Genomic DNA, 13,865 nt, shown 5'->3' on the forward strand with positions numbered 1-13,865 from the left:
CATTCATCCAAAGTCATCTCTCTTTAGACCCTAACTTTATACAGAACTTGTAGAACATTATACAAACGAGGCTTTATGTTTTCCTGTTAAAGTTATGGATTGGATTCCTATGGACGGTTCATTCTCAAAGAAACAGATAGTTCAAGTGCAACATTTACAGCAGCTTTATACGCCTATTAATGTTAAAAGTATTTGGGCACTATTTAGAAAGAAAGACAACTATTATGTTAATTTGAGAACCCTAAGTTTAAATATCTTCAGCTTTCCATGGGAGCTTATGGAAATATGCCTTGCAGAACCTGAAAAAACATATGGACCTGTATTTATGAAATGGTTGCGAACGCTTGCAATACAAACAATGATATGATAGGATTTAATGAAGATGTTATGAGGTCATTGGTGGATGATGGTAGTGTGGAACATAAATGGGATAGCTATGACAACACACATTTCTTATGTGGTTTTCCAACAGAAGTGGACTTTTGCTTCCAACAAGGTCAAACATCTACTGCTCCAATAACATACAAATTGTCTGTTAAAGGACCTATTGAACTAGCAACTGAAAACGTACCAAAGCCACTTATTGGATTTATGAGGGATTGTTGCTTTGCAATACAAGTAAGACAGTCAGGCATACCAATAATAAGACTTGACGACTATAACTTAGCCACGGACGACAGTGAGGAATAAAGGATGAACGTTTATTTTTAAAGCTTATAAATGAGTTCTCATCAAGCTCTCGCGAACCTTCACCATCTATGAAACAAAACTTTACCAAACGATTATGGAGCACCTATTGAATATTTCTTACGAGCTGCACAATGGCAAAGAACAGTCTCACCAAGGTTAGGTGTCCACCAGCTCCTGTCAAAAATAGCATTGGTCAGTCCTTATATAAAATATGGTCTCCCACTAGGTTTGCTAGCTACAGCGGGAGCAGTAATGATGTTGAAAAGAAATAAAGCAAATGTTATAAATAATACTGAAGTAGCTGAAGTTAAAACAAACTCCAACACCTTCGCCAAAACCAACGCCTTCACAAGCAAAACTTCAATAACTCCTGAACCTATGGAAGTACAAACTCCTGTTCAAAAGTCAAACTCCTAAACCGACTCCAACATTTAAAACCAGAACCTACTCCTCAAATAAATCGTAAAACTCCTGCGTTTCCTTACTGAAAAAAATAACGTTATTTTTATTTTTATTGAACATTTTATTTGATTGAAATGACGACTAAAGTCACTGAAGCAATGAAACAAAAGTTTTTGGTTAGAATACATTAAATCAGGAATTATTCCAGAAGGTTTTACGTCATACTATGAAGGAGGTAGAGTTCAGTTTAGAAAGATAAAGCAACCATTAGATAAAGAAGGAATTTTGAGAAAGATTAAACTTCATGGGACAACATTGCTGAACTTAGGAAGAAGTTAGAAGAGTTGGAGAAAGGAAGAGGTTATAAAGCAATGAATTCAACAGGTTAGAAAAGAGGTTAGATATCGGGTTAATCTAACCTTCTACCCTAAATTTATTTTGTGCTATGTTTTCATACGTGTGCGCGGTGGTGATATCATTAATTTTTAAGTTTATTTTTATTTATTTTTATTTTTATTTGGATGTAATGACAGAACAAAAGCAACTCATACAAATCAAAACATTATAAAAAACATACATTTAAACATTTATTTCTTCCTTCCTGAGCATAACATGTTTCTTTCAAATACATCCGAGACCAGTTGACTTTTCATTGACTGTTTATAAAAGATAGAAATAGTTATATCATTAAACCAATGATGACGAAGGTAAGTTATGTAAATTGTACGTTAAGAAGTTAGAGAAAGTTTATGGCTTCAAGTATGACTACAATAGGGTTAACACTGAGATGAAGATATTGAGGAAAATTTATGAGAACATTAGTGAAGTCGTTAGTGAGTGAGAACGATAGTGAGAACGTTTATTTTTACATTAGTGAGTTCGTTAGTGAAGTGGTGGCGGCTTTGTAAATATTAAGGTTAAATTAGTTTTTGCGTTCATGTTGTAAAATATACGTAACGGTTTGTAAAGTGTCAAATTCACAAGTATTGGTAAAGGGAACCAGTGCCACCTATATCCCAACTATTGTATACTACTAAAGTTTTCCCTGTTCAAATTTCTTCATACGTACGTTTTCTTTGTTATAATTCTGAGTAAAAATACATATGGAGTGTCAAAACCGTTGAGTTTCACATTAATTAAAAATTGCTGCGGAAAAGTCGTCCAAAAAAAAGTAGGTCCCGAGGGTGCAACAACGCCAACTTACAGTAAGAGTTGTACAATGTCAACTAAATATTCAGTACGATAGAATACGATTATGTAAAAGTTTACAATTGGTAAAGTTTGTCTTGATTCAAACAATCTTGTTTTTTTCAGAATCAAGTCTTGTAATTTTTCAGAAACAAGTCTTGTTTTTCAAGGACAATCTTTCCTATTCAGAACAAAGTCTTGCACTTATTTAGTCAGTTTTCTTGTAAATCTCAAATTGAAACAATTGTCCTGATTCAAGACAGTCTCTATTTTCAGAACAAATCTTGTATTTTCAGAAAATCTTGTATTTTTTCAAAGACAATATCTGTCCTGGATTCAGAACAAGTCTTGCACTTTTCAGAAATTCCTATGCGTCTAACCCTTTACAAATGCACTTCTACACCCACATTCACGTATCATTTCTTCGTGGCGCGAAAAATCATATGCTCTCAATTTTTATTGTTTCCTATGTATCTATCGTGTTTCTGTCACTTCCCTCATGTGTGGTCCAGAAAATATATCCATACATCTTTATAGCCTCCGGTATCTCCCTCAAATTCTTGACGCTCTTGACATTGTATACACACCATCAACTTCGAATTTTACTGCTTGCTACTATGACCTTGCATTTGTTCACTTATCGACTTCTTTTCACACTATGTAACTCTTCGAATTCTTAACATTCTTTAACACAGAAAATTAAAGTTAGTTTATTCTTATTTATTTTTTATTTGTATTAAGTGACAATAGTCAACAACAGGGAGAACCCACACACTGCCATCGCTTAGTTCATGAAAGCCCAGGATAGAACGATAACGCCCTTATGCGGTTCTCACTTAAACAAACAACTCCGTTCACATTCGTTCCGCTCAAAGACGATACTTCTCTCCAAATGCAATATTTGACATTGTTTTGCTCTCGACTCTACAAAACAGCCAAACGACGTTAAAACCAAAGACAAAAGAATCTTTAGTGAATTTCTCTAGAGACTTTTCGCATAAACACATGAATCAAATTCCCATGAAATAAGAGTTATAGTCATTTAGCATTCTTGAAAGCAATCAGAATGTGGCCTTGCCTGAAATTCTCGTTAGCTGAAATCCGTGCATTGGTTACTCGCAGGCTGTTATTTCATGATTAGATAAATTCATAGAACAAGAACGTTGGAGAGATGAAAGAAACTTCAGCAAAAGATGAAGTCATTGAATCCAAGACAAAAGCATACAGAAAAAGAATAACCCGTTCATGTACCAAAAGGAAAGAAAGATTTATAAGTCATATGTATATATGAAAGTTGAGAAAGAAGAATATAGAAAGATATCGTGATGTTGGATCTTAGATCAGACAGAAAACAACAAAAGCTTTTATGACCTGCTAATTTACAAATCTGACAGAACTGTTCGTATCTGCATAAATTACCATTTCAATGACAACCAATGAGCAAAATAAAGAAATGTCAAAAAATTAACTCTTCTCAAAACACACTATACATCAAAGGTTGCACAACTACTTACATTCAAAGAAGACTTAACACTTATGAAGAAGCAATAAACAAATATTTCTCGATAACTTCATACACGAGAAGAATCAATAAAAATCAAGTAATTTCTTATTTTACTAAAATTTTATGCTCATATGAAAAAACATGAATTAGAATATTCTGGAATCATACAGAAGAAGAAGAGAACGAAAACATGTAAAAGATTATGCAAAATTTTGAAGACATACAAAGCACTTAAACAATAATTCTAAAAATGCTTCTAAAATTATCCGCAAAATTTCTGAAATGCGTATTAAGCTTATGAAAAAGCGATATTGAAAAGTTTATACATTGTGAATTGTTGAAATATCATATGAACTAACCAAAAATATATTTTTGTCTTCAATGACGTCAGGGTCAATTTCTTCAACCATTCACTCCTTCTCCAATGTCAATAGAAGCTCTTCAACCTTTGTAAGAACTTTTGCTTCACAACATCTTGTTCTTCATTTGTTTCAAGATGAAAGAATAATATTCACATATTGTTTACCCTTTCTGTTATGATCTTTCTGTTCGAAAATCATAGCAATACGTGAAGAATGTCAATGTTGAGTTTCTTTAAAGATAATGGAGCTATCATTTTGACATCACGAAGAAAACTCTTTGTTTAAAACGTACTGCTTAACTCTTGTGAAGATATAACGTTTGCGTCAATTGACGTATATGCTAATGTTCTGACATACCTGACCAAACTCTAGATCTTTCTAACCCAAACTGCTTGAGTTAAAGTGATAACATAACATTTGATAGAATATTGAACGTATTTCTTGATCGACAGTAGCGAGAGGCAATTGTATGAAAAAACTTCATAATCTTGCATGTGTTTCATTAAATATAAAATATTAAATATTTTGAAAATATACTTAAAAAAAATCATAATCTAATTTTTCAAAAATATTTTAATTCCGATAGAAAAATGACAGAAAAATTAACCTGTTTACATACGCCAGACCTCTTGCCCACTATCTTTATAACCACAAGTATATACATAGACATAAAATTAGAGAAAGCGAAATTCTACAAATAAGAAATGAAATACGTAATCAAAAAGAGAAACATATAGAGACCATCAACTGATTGCAATTTTAGTCCTAGAAATGGATACGCAATTGGATAGATGACTATTAATAAGATGAAAAAGAAGATCTATAATGAAGATATGAACAAATCAAACAAATAAGACAGCTTCTAGAGAAAAATTCATGCTGATATTAAAACTCTTTTCACGCTCGAATGCTTCAAAATAGAAAGAAATAATTTTCTAAGTTATTTTTCAAAAAATTTTTTATTTCGCTACTAAAAGTATCGAAGTTTCTAAGTTATAAACACTCCGAAATAAAACAACCTACAGAACTAAATATAGAGTGCAAAGCATTTACAAACAACAAACAAAATAAGGCACTCGCTGACATCCTCAAGACTAAGGTGTATGATAAACTTATGATAGAATTCATGAGTTCATTAAAGCCGCAACCGGCGAGGACGAAGTCATGAAGAAGCATTCCTTTAATGACGTTGCTTGATTTTACATATCATAGACGTTTCCTAAACCTCATGAAGTGAAGAAGAGAAATTTTTGACAAGAACAAATTGCAAACGTTGGTCAACTCGTTAAAGCTCTTTCACATACGTTCGTCAAGAAGATGTTTGCATAACAAACTCAACGTTGTGTTAAACACAGAAATGCTGTAACTTTTACACATGAAAGTAAAGAAGAAAAATGTTGATCAATAACAATGCACACGTTGTTCGAAACACGAAAGAGAGATGACACACTAAACAACAGAGGAAGAAGATGTTTAAAATTGCTATAGAACAAGCAGGTTGCGCAACTAGCTATAATGATCATTCGTTCCATTGACGACAAACCAAAGAGAGGAAGTATGGCTAAAGCAAATAAGATGAAATAATAGAAGAGGAATTAAAGTCACAATAGACTCATTGACTTAACATGAAGCTTTATAGAGAACCAAACAGAGACTACTTACACCAAACATTTCGTAAGTTTCATGAATCTTAGAGAAGATTAAATAAACTCCCAACTTAAGAGTATGTATGTTAAAACTTGTGTGAAAGTTATGAATGTCTACTGTAAACCCAAATAATATGAAACATATACCTACCATCAAGCTCTGAAGGAGAACTCTATAATCAAACGAGATAAAGAAGCAAATGCATTGCAAGTATTTTTGAAAGCATCTATGACTTCTTCTATACAAAATAAAAATCTTACATGACATATAAAGATGATACTTTAAACAGTAATATGAAGGCTAACAGTCCAGATGTAAAGAAAGGAACAAGCAAAGAAGACACCATATAGACATGAAAACACTACAAATGACCAGAAAGCCATTTTGGAACTACATTAAGCAAACAGACGAACCCAGCACTTATAGAAAGCTTGGAAAGAAATGGTTGTGAAAAGAAGTTCTATTAAAGAAGAGAACGGTCAGTTCTGAAGTATTTTGCACTATTACCTATTAAATCTTGAACTGCTACAAATCTTCAATGAACTAACAAAAGACTGCAACACTTAATACAGAGAAATGCTTGTTTATGCTTGATTTCAGCTCGGAGTAAATAAGAACTATTGACCACATGAGATGATATCATTCGTTTTAGAGATCTCCCTCAATAATAATACAAGAAAATTTCTATGACGCAAAAACTAGCTTATATGATTTAATTTACCATTGTACTTCAAGAATCAAGACATAATAAATAAAGAGATACATACCAAAAGAATGTGAAACTGTTAGAATCTATGACTAATTCGTGTGTTGAAGACCACTACATGCTAAATGAAAGACTTTCCAATGACAAACATATTTCATTCGAAAAACATATATAGAATCTTGAAGAGTTCACGTGTGGAATTAACATTTTGAAAACTAGAGAAAATATACAAAAGAAGAAGTAAATGATTATTTCATGATATGAACTCTACAGTTCGCTAGATATATACACCTGTGATTTATGAATAACATGGGGATGCAAATATTTAACCTATTCTAGGAAACATTTTTCACATATTACGACCGATTAATATAATCAAAACCTTGACACCATTAGAAAGATTTAGACATATGCTCCAAAGTATTTGTACAATGAAGAAGAAAGCAGATCAAAAGAGAGTTAAATAAAGCTAAATGTAGCAACCTGAGCACGTTTTCTTTGCTATATATTGAGTTTAGTAGATGGTTCTTAAAGCTTATAACATCTTCTTATGAAACATAAGTGGTTCAGTTTAAGTAAAGATTTGGGTCAAAACTGTCATAAATCAGAATTTTCTGAAAGACTTCCTACCGAAGAGATTTAATTATTTCCATAACTCAGTATGACAAAACTATCCATCTAAGACAACATGACAGAAGTGAAAGGAACTCCCATTCATTAAAGTTCACCAAGCAATGCAATACGTTGGTATAAAAGGAAGGCCAATTATTATTAAAAGCTCTACAGCTTGTTATAAATAACGACAGCTTTAAACTATTTCCTGCATGTTTAACTCCTATACAAACAGGGACCCGAAAGAAGTTAGTATTCCATAAACTTACTACAATACAGTGTAATTTGTTTAGTCAAATATGACAACAGATACTGTTCATTTCGAGCATGAAGTTGATCCATTGATGCAGATATCATTGATGAGAACTAGATCATCAAAGGTTGCAGTAATAGAGAAAACCACTCGACTTAGAAAAATATAGCACGTTTTACTGCAAACAAGATTAAGAATTTTAAAGAACGTTTTGTAAACGTTCTCGCAATGACTTTTGAAAAGAGTTATTTAAACGTTATATCTACGTTTAGTTATTTGTTCTTATTCTTAACAAATTGTTAGAACAGAGTTATACCTTCCCGAATTGATTCAATCTTTATGACCTCTCAAATTAAACAAAGAGAATATATTTCGAGATGCATTCAAGTGAAGATTATGGTTGTCGAATAACATGAAACAAAAGAAGCAAAGAAAGAACTCATATGCTGCAGCTTCGGAACAATTTTCATTATATCCTCACATCTAAGCAAGACTTTATACTTTTAGAAGATTCCAAAATACTTGAAAGGATAAAAGTTACACACAGAAGCTACTCTCACAGACATTATCGATACGAACTCATCCAAATGAACCCATTTGTAAATTATGTCTGTCTCTTCTTCTCATTAATTGATACAGAGATTGTTACCAGACACTGTTCATAAAGTTTTGCACCCTGTGTAACTAAATCCAGAACTAACGTTCAAGGAAGTTCAAACAACTTCGCTGTCTCATTGTTATGTTGACCTATAATCATTACAAGACCTCAATAAATCTATCAAGTTGTCTAATGTGATAGTGTCGCAAGATACTATTACACATGGAAACAGAATATGAGATAAAGATGATGAAGTATAAAAAGTTGTTTGATTAAGGTTAAAGATATAGAAAGAAGAAAACCCCTTACAGAAATTATAAACTCATCGAAACAGCATTTATGCAAAACTATTCTTATCTCCTATGAGTCAAAAATAACCATAGTAGAGACAAAGAATGCTATAAGATATTGCTATTAAGAAATTACAACGCACTATATGAATTCAAGTTTGGATGGTCAATAAAAACTATTTTCAAGCTAACGAAAAGCTGTTGCAACACTTAACTTCTGTCCACTTTGTGTTAATATTCTTCAGTCAAAAAACAGTATATTATAAGTATTCTACTGCATGAGATCATGGGATCAAATCTTTTTACCAGGATACCGGACAGTATGCACTTATATAATGAAGACATCCCAAAGCTTTGCAGCGACGTTAAAGAGATAGTTTAGACTTATGGAAGAACTTAGTCAATTTCATTGCTGACTTTGCAGATAATAACACCTGGAAAACAAAGTTTTAGTTATACAAGTCCATATTTCTTGTGGAAAGAAAAGCCTTACCATTTACGACTTTACTCACTAACTGATTAAATTAAGATTGCATTCCACTGACAGAATAGAAAGCGTAAGCAAGTGATTATGCTTTAACCGCTAATGAAATGATTTCCTGAAGCTATACTCTATGTATTTACAATGAATAATAGAAATCATTTCAATACGCTGTTGAACATATGACAAAGACTCTGATGTCAGTTTAATGAAACTTTATACAAGCACTTATGACGTCAAGAGCATTGCCATATCGACTAGTAAGTCATTCAACTGCTTTTCGCTGAAAAGTTCATTACTTTTCGAATAACGACTAAAACAAATTATTCGTAAGTGATTAATGCCTGAGAGTCTATTTATTTTTTCAGCAATGGTCAGTTCGTATAAAGAATTAATAGTAGCGTAATATTTACAATCGCATGTAGAGTTCTTATGAGTTTGGTGCATTCAATGTAGAGACAGTCCTCCCATTAGACTGGAGGCAGAAACACTAAGCATTTATTTCATGAGCGAGACCATGTGAACTACCAAACAACTCACCATTGAAGCTCAGTAATTATAGTATTTCAGGTTAGGAACTTGAAGTTCTGTGTATTGACCAATCTGTCAAACTCTATTTCAGCTCTTAGTGAACTAATCTTCTCATAAGCCTTGGCAATAGTGTAAAGTATATGCTTTGCTTTCTATCCCAAATATGCTCAGTGTAAGTTACTAATTGAAAATTCATTTTCTCGGATAAGCATTTGCATCAAATTGAAATACATTCTTAAAATCCATCACTGCGTTCGGAGATTTTAAATCTTATACGTAATGATTTCTTTCTTTTTAGCGAACTGTCATTGAAATGGTTGGAGAAAATTAAACAACGAATGTACAGCATATTCTCATCTTTCATTATTTCACTATCAATTTTACCATGAACCCATATGAAAGTCTATAAGTTGTGCTGGTTATTCTGACAACTTCTTCTTCATTTGTGCAAGAAAACTCACGAAAGTGTAAAGTTTTGTACTTCAATGTTGTAAACTTTCTACCGAACACTCATTCAAATGAAATCATACATATTGTTGCAATTTCTATGTCTTGAAAGTATCTTATATATGTGAACTGCTTTGGGCCTTAAAGATGTTCGTCATTCTTTCGCTTGATCTCAACGAAGATAAATCAAACCTTCTGAAAGCACTGTGTTATAACACGTATAGCATAATTTATCTGCCAATGCTTACTTCTCTTCATTTATGTCACCAATACCTAGTCTGTGGAATACTAAACGTTACTCTTTCCGCCCTTTATATGGTATCATCAGACTCAAAGTCGGTTTATCACTACCGAACGCAACAGTAAAGGTATTTGTTCTATACATTTAATTCGGATTAAAAATAAACCATTACTCTTTGCTATGGCTTTCAGCTTCTTTAGCCTTTGCTTGCTTCTTCTCGCTAGTTTCTTTTCGCTCAGCAAACGTGGCTCTTCTGTCTTCCGCACAATGCTAAGTTGTTCCTAGTTCCTATGCTTGGCTTGTTGTTCATTCTACGAGTTCGTAATTGCTCTTCGATTTCTCTCTCTAATGTTAACACTGTATAATGTCCGACATCGTTGATATACATATGCTGCGCTCCTTCATGTATTACAGTTTCACCGTTTATGTCCTAGCTTTCTGCATTGTATACTTGCCAAAAAAAAAAACTAAATTAAAACTTTAACCGATTGTAAAATGAGCCTTTCAAAATCAGAGCGAGAGTCGTTCCTATCAAATATGACACCGCAAGAAGGAATTACAAAATCCTTATTCTAGTTATGATAATACTCCAGACGTACAGATGTTAAAATTAAGTAAGGAAAAGAAAAGGTTCCATTAGCGAATGCAGAAGCGACAACATTTAAGGATGCTTAGCAGGGTGAAAGTCCATCGAACCCATAGTTAAAACTTTCTCGTATCTCAAAACTAGACCACAATCACCAAGAACAGAAGAAAAAACGCACACGCATGTCCTTCAATAAACGAAACCAAGTATATATGCATAAGTTCGTGAATTTCATGAAAAACAAAACTCGAGCAATAGAATCCCTGACTCCGCCAGTGAAAAAGTAACAAAAGAGAAGTAACAGTTTACATTGAATAAATGTTCGTAAAAACAACTTCCACCACGAAATACCATGAAGAAGAGTGAGAATAACTGAGTAAATAGATATTTTTATCCGAAGTGATAATTACATGCAGACAACGAACACTACTACACGAATTTACTCCAGCAGAAGCCATCATTCATCAGATCGCTCATTAATTCATATCATAGACCAATGTCAGTTCAAAATTAGGTGAGCAGCTATTATAGTTAAAATATTTTCTGACCCAAAGATCCCATCCACAAAACCTGGAACTGCTAAAGATAAACATAGGTAACATTCAAATCTCTCACCTCTGGTTGAAAATATGTGGACCCTTACAAATACATTCATTACGTATAAATGTCAAAGGTCAATTTATTGCAGATAAAAAATTGTTCAGTTCCAATAAACAAACCCACCAGGATTTTGGTATGTTTTTCGTATGACCGCTTTCTATGTCAGTTGCTGATGTATCAAATCCTTTGCAAATGGTCGTATCGACTATCTTCAAGACAACCGCAAGAGAAAAGCTATATATAACTCAAAAAACCACAAAACACGAACAAATAAAGAAGAGTAGATGCTTTCTCAGAAGACTCGACACTGAAATGATGTATGGATCATCCGTGAACATAGCAAAACAGGACAAATTTAGTGCCAATTCAACAGCAATGTTGATAAATCACTTGATTTTAAGCTTCGTTTAAGGAATTCCTGTTAAAGATTCTCCATTCAGCATTCATTTATTCCAGCTTGCCAAAACATTCAGCTTTAAAAGTAAAGTTCATTAGCGACGCTCTACAATGCAATCTATATCTGTAAATATTGATCATGCTTTCATTCCAACTCTTAAATGCCATTTGTCTCAGATTCATAATCACCGACAAATTAAATTTTGTTCCTATAATGAACCATCACTATGATAACAAATGGCAATAAAAGCTAGGGAACAGTTACTATGTAAACTTTTAACCCTAGCAACTATTAATTTCCGAACAAGATGAGATTTTTAATGATATGTTGGCATTCAATCCAAATCTCTCTACTTAACACCTAACATGTATTACAGAACTGATAGAACATTATACAAAGACTCTCTGAGCCGGGTGAAAGTAGGAGATGCCTTAGGAGACAGGTGCATGCTACAAAGAAACAGATAGGCAAGGTCAACAGTGTACATCAGCGGTTTAACGCCTAGTAATGGAAAGTGGTTGGCCACTAGGAGGAAAGAAAGACAACTAGTTGAGGTGAACTGGGAGAGACCCTAAAGGGTAAATAGTGCAACTGTCCATGGAGGTGAGGATAATGAGCCGTCAGAACCTGAAAATTCAGCTGAGGACCGAGTAGGATGTGAAAGGGGCAACGCCTGGCCAATGACCAAACAAGGATGAGAGAAGAATGAAAGATGTGGGAGGGCATAAGGGATGGGAGGATGAGAGGGTGAACAGAAAGGATAAGCCGGAGTGGACAGTACACACATGGCTTGAGTTGTGGTGTGGCAAACAGAAGGGGACTGGGCATTCCACAAGGGCAAACAGGTACGGCCACCAATGTAACAGACAAAAAGTGCGTGGAAGGACCTAAAGAGGGGCAAACCGAAAAGACGCAAGCCGAGAATCATCAATGTATTAGTGTGTGTTTAGTAACGCCACAACGGCACACGACCTCGTGTAAAGGCAGATAATAGATAATATCCTGCAAAGTATACGCCACTAAAAGATAATGTTCCTGGAAGTAGGATGAATCCAGGATTGAATCTGCTGACTTGCGGATATAAACAACCCATGTGAATGCGGTCGAGGCTGGGTGTGTGTGGTGTGGCAGAGAAGCGATGACCGGTTATAACGTGGTAGCCTCCAAGTTTGTGTGTGTGTGTGTTATCACTTGGACACGAGAGAACACGCGGTGGGTGAGGGGATGGGTGGTTGTGTTCTGGTTGGGTGTGGGCTGTGAGAATAGCGTCGCAAATGGGTAAGGAAACCCAGTGGTCCCTACATGTGCGCTCGATTAGGGTGCTGTCATTGTGGCGGGGATGGGCTTCGCCACTTGAGTGTTCTAGAGTTTTTTTGTGTTTGCTACGTATTCTTGCTGGCTTGGGGTAGCTGCACAAGCGTTGTTTTTTGTGTGGTTTTGTTAAGTTGGTGTTAATAGTTTGATAATTGTTTCTATTGCGGCCTCAGATCGTTTCTCGCTCTCAGCATTTTTTAATTTGATAAATATATTGATTAATCGAGGCTTCTTTAGGTACTGATAATTTGCAAGGCTTTCGACACCATTTCATAAATACAGGTTCATAATGATTTTTCAGGTTTCTGCAAGCATATTCATTAAGCTCATGGAAGCTTGAAGATATTAAGACTTAGGTTCTCAATATTTAACATAATGTTGGTCTTTCTCTTTCTAAATATGGCCCAAATACTTTGTAACATTAATAGGCGTATAAGCTGCTGTAAATGTTGCACTTGAACTATCTGTATTCTTTGAGAATGAACCGTCCATAGGATCCAATCATAACTTTAACAGGAAACTAAAGCTCGGTTGTGTATTAATGTTCTACAACGTTCTGTATAAATGTTAGGGTCTAAAAGAATGCTTTGATTGAATGAAACCATTCATTAAAAATCCTATTCTTTGTTCGAATAGTTGCTGGGTTACAGTTGTAATTGTAGTAACGGTTTCCACTTAGCTTCTAATGCCTTCGTATATCAATAGTGTAATGGTCATTCCATGGAAACATAATTTATTTGTCGGTGGAATTTGAATCTGAATGCAAATGCAACTTTAAGATTTGGGATTGAAAGCAATGATAGTCATTTACAAGATATAATGTGTGCATGTAAGGCGTCGTACTGAACTTTTACTTTAAGCTTGAATGTTTCCGCAAAAAGCTGGAATAAATTCCGTAATAGCTTCTAAGGAAGGAGATCTTCTAACAGGAATTCTTAAACGAAGCTTAAAAAGGCAAATGATTTCCTGCTGTTAAATTTGGACCATCTAACAATTTGTCTCTGTTCTGTCATGTT

General features: G+C 34.2%; 1 pseudogene across 1 annotated transcript, besides 2 other annotated features; it reads left to right on the forward strand.

Annotated features, from left to right (window-relative positions):
- Nucleotides 1–2,088: part of a mobile genetic element that runs on past the window's edge.
- Nucleotides 331–1,107, forward strand: TVAGG3_0448330 (annotated as a pseudogene). The gene has a single exon. A coding segment is annotated over exon 1 (777 nt).
- A 1,225-nt stretch (nucleotides 2,089–3,313) lies between the features above and the next one.
- Nucleotides 3,314–11,791: a mobile genetic element.
- Nucleotides 11,792–13,865: the final 2,074 nt, after the last annotated feature.

Source organism: Trichomonas vaginalis, chromosome V (genome assembly GCF_026262505.1).
Source record: "Trichomonas vaginalis G3 chromosome V, whole genome shotgun sequence".
In the NCBI taxonomy this organism is placed as follows: Eukaryota; Parabasalia; order Trichomonadida; family Trichomonadidae; genus Trichomonas; species Trichomonas vaginalis.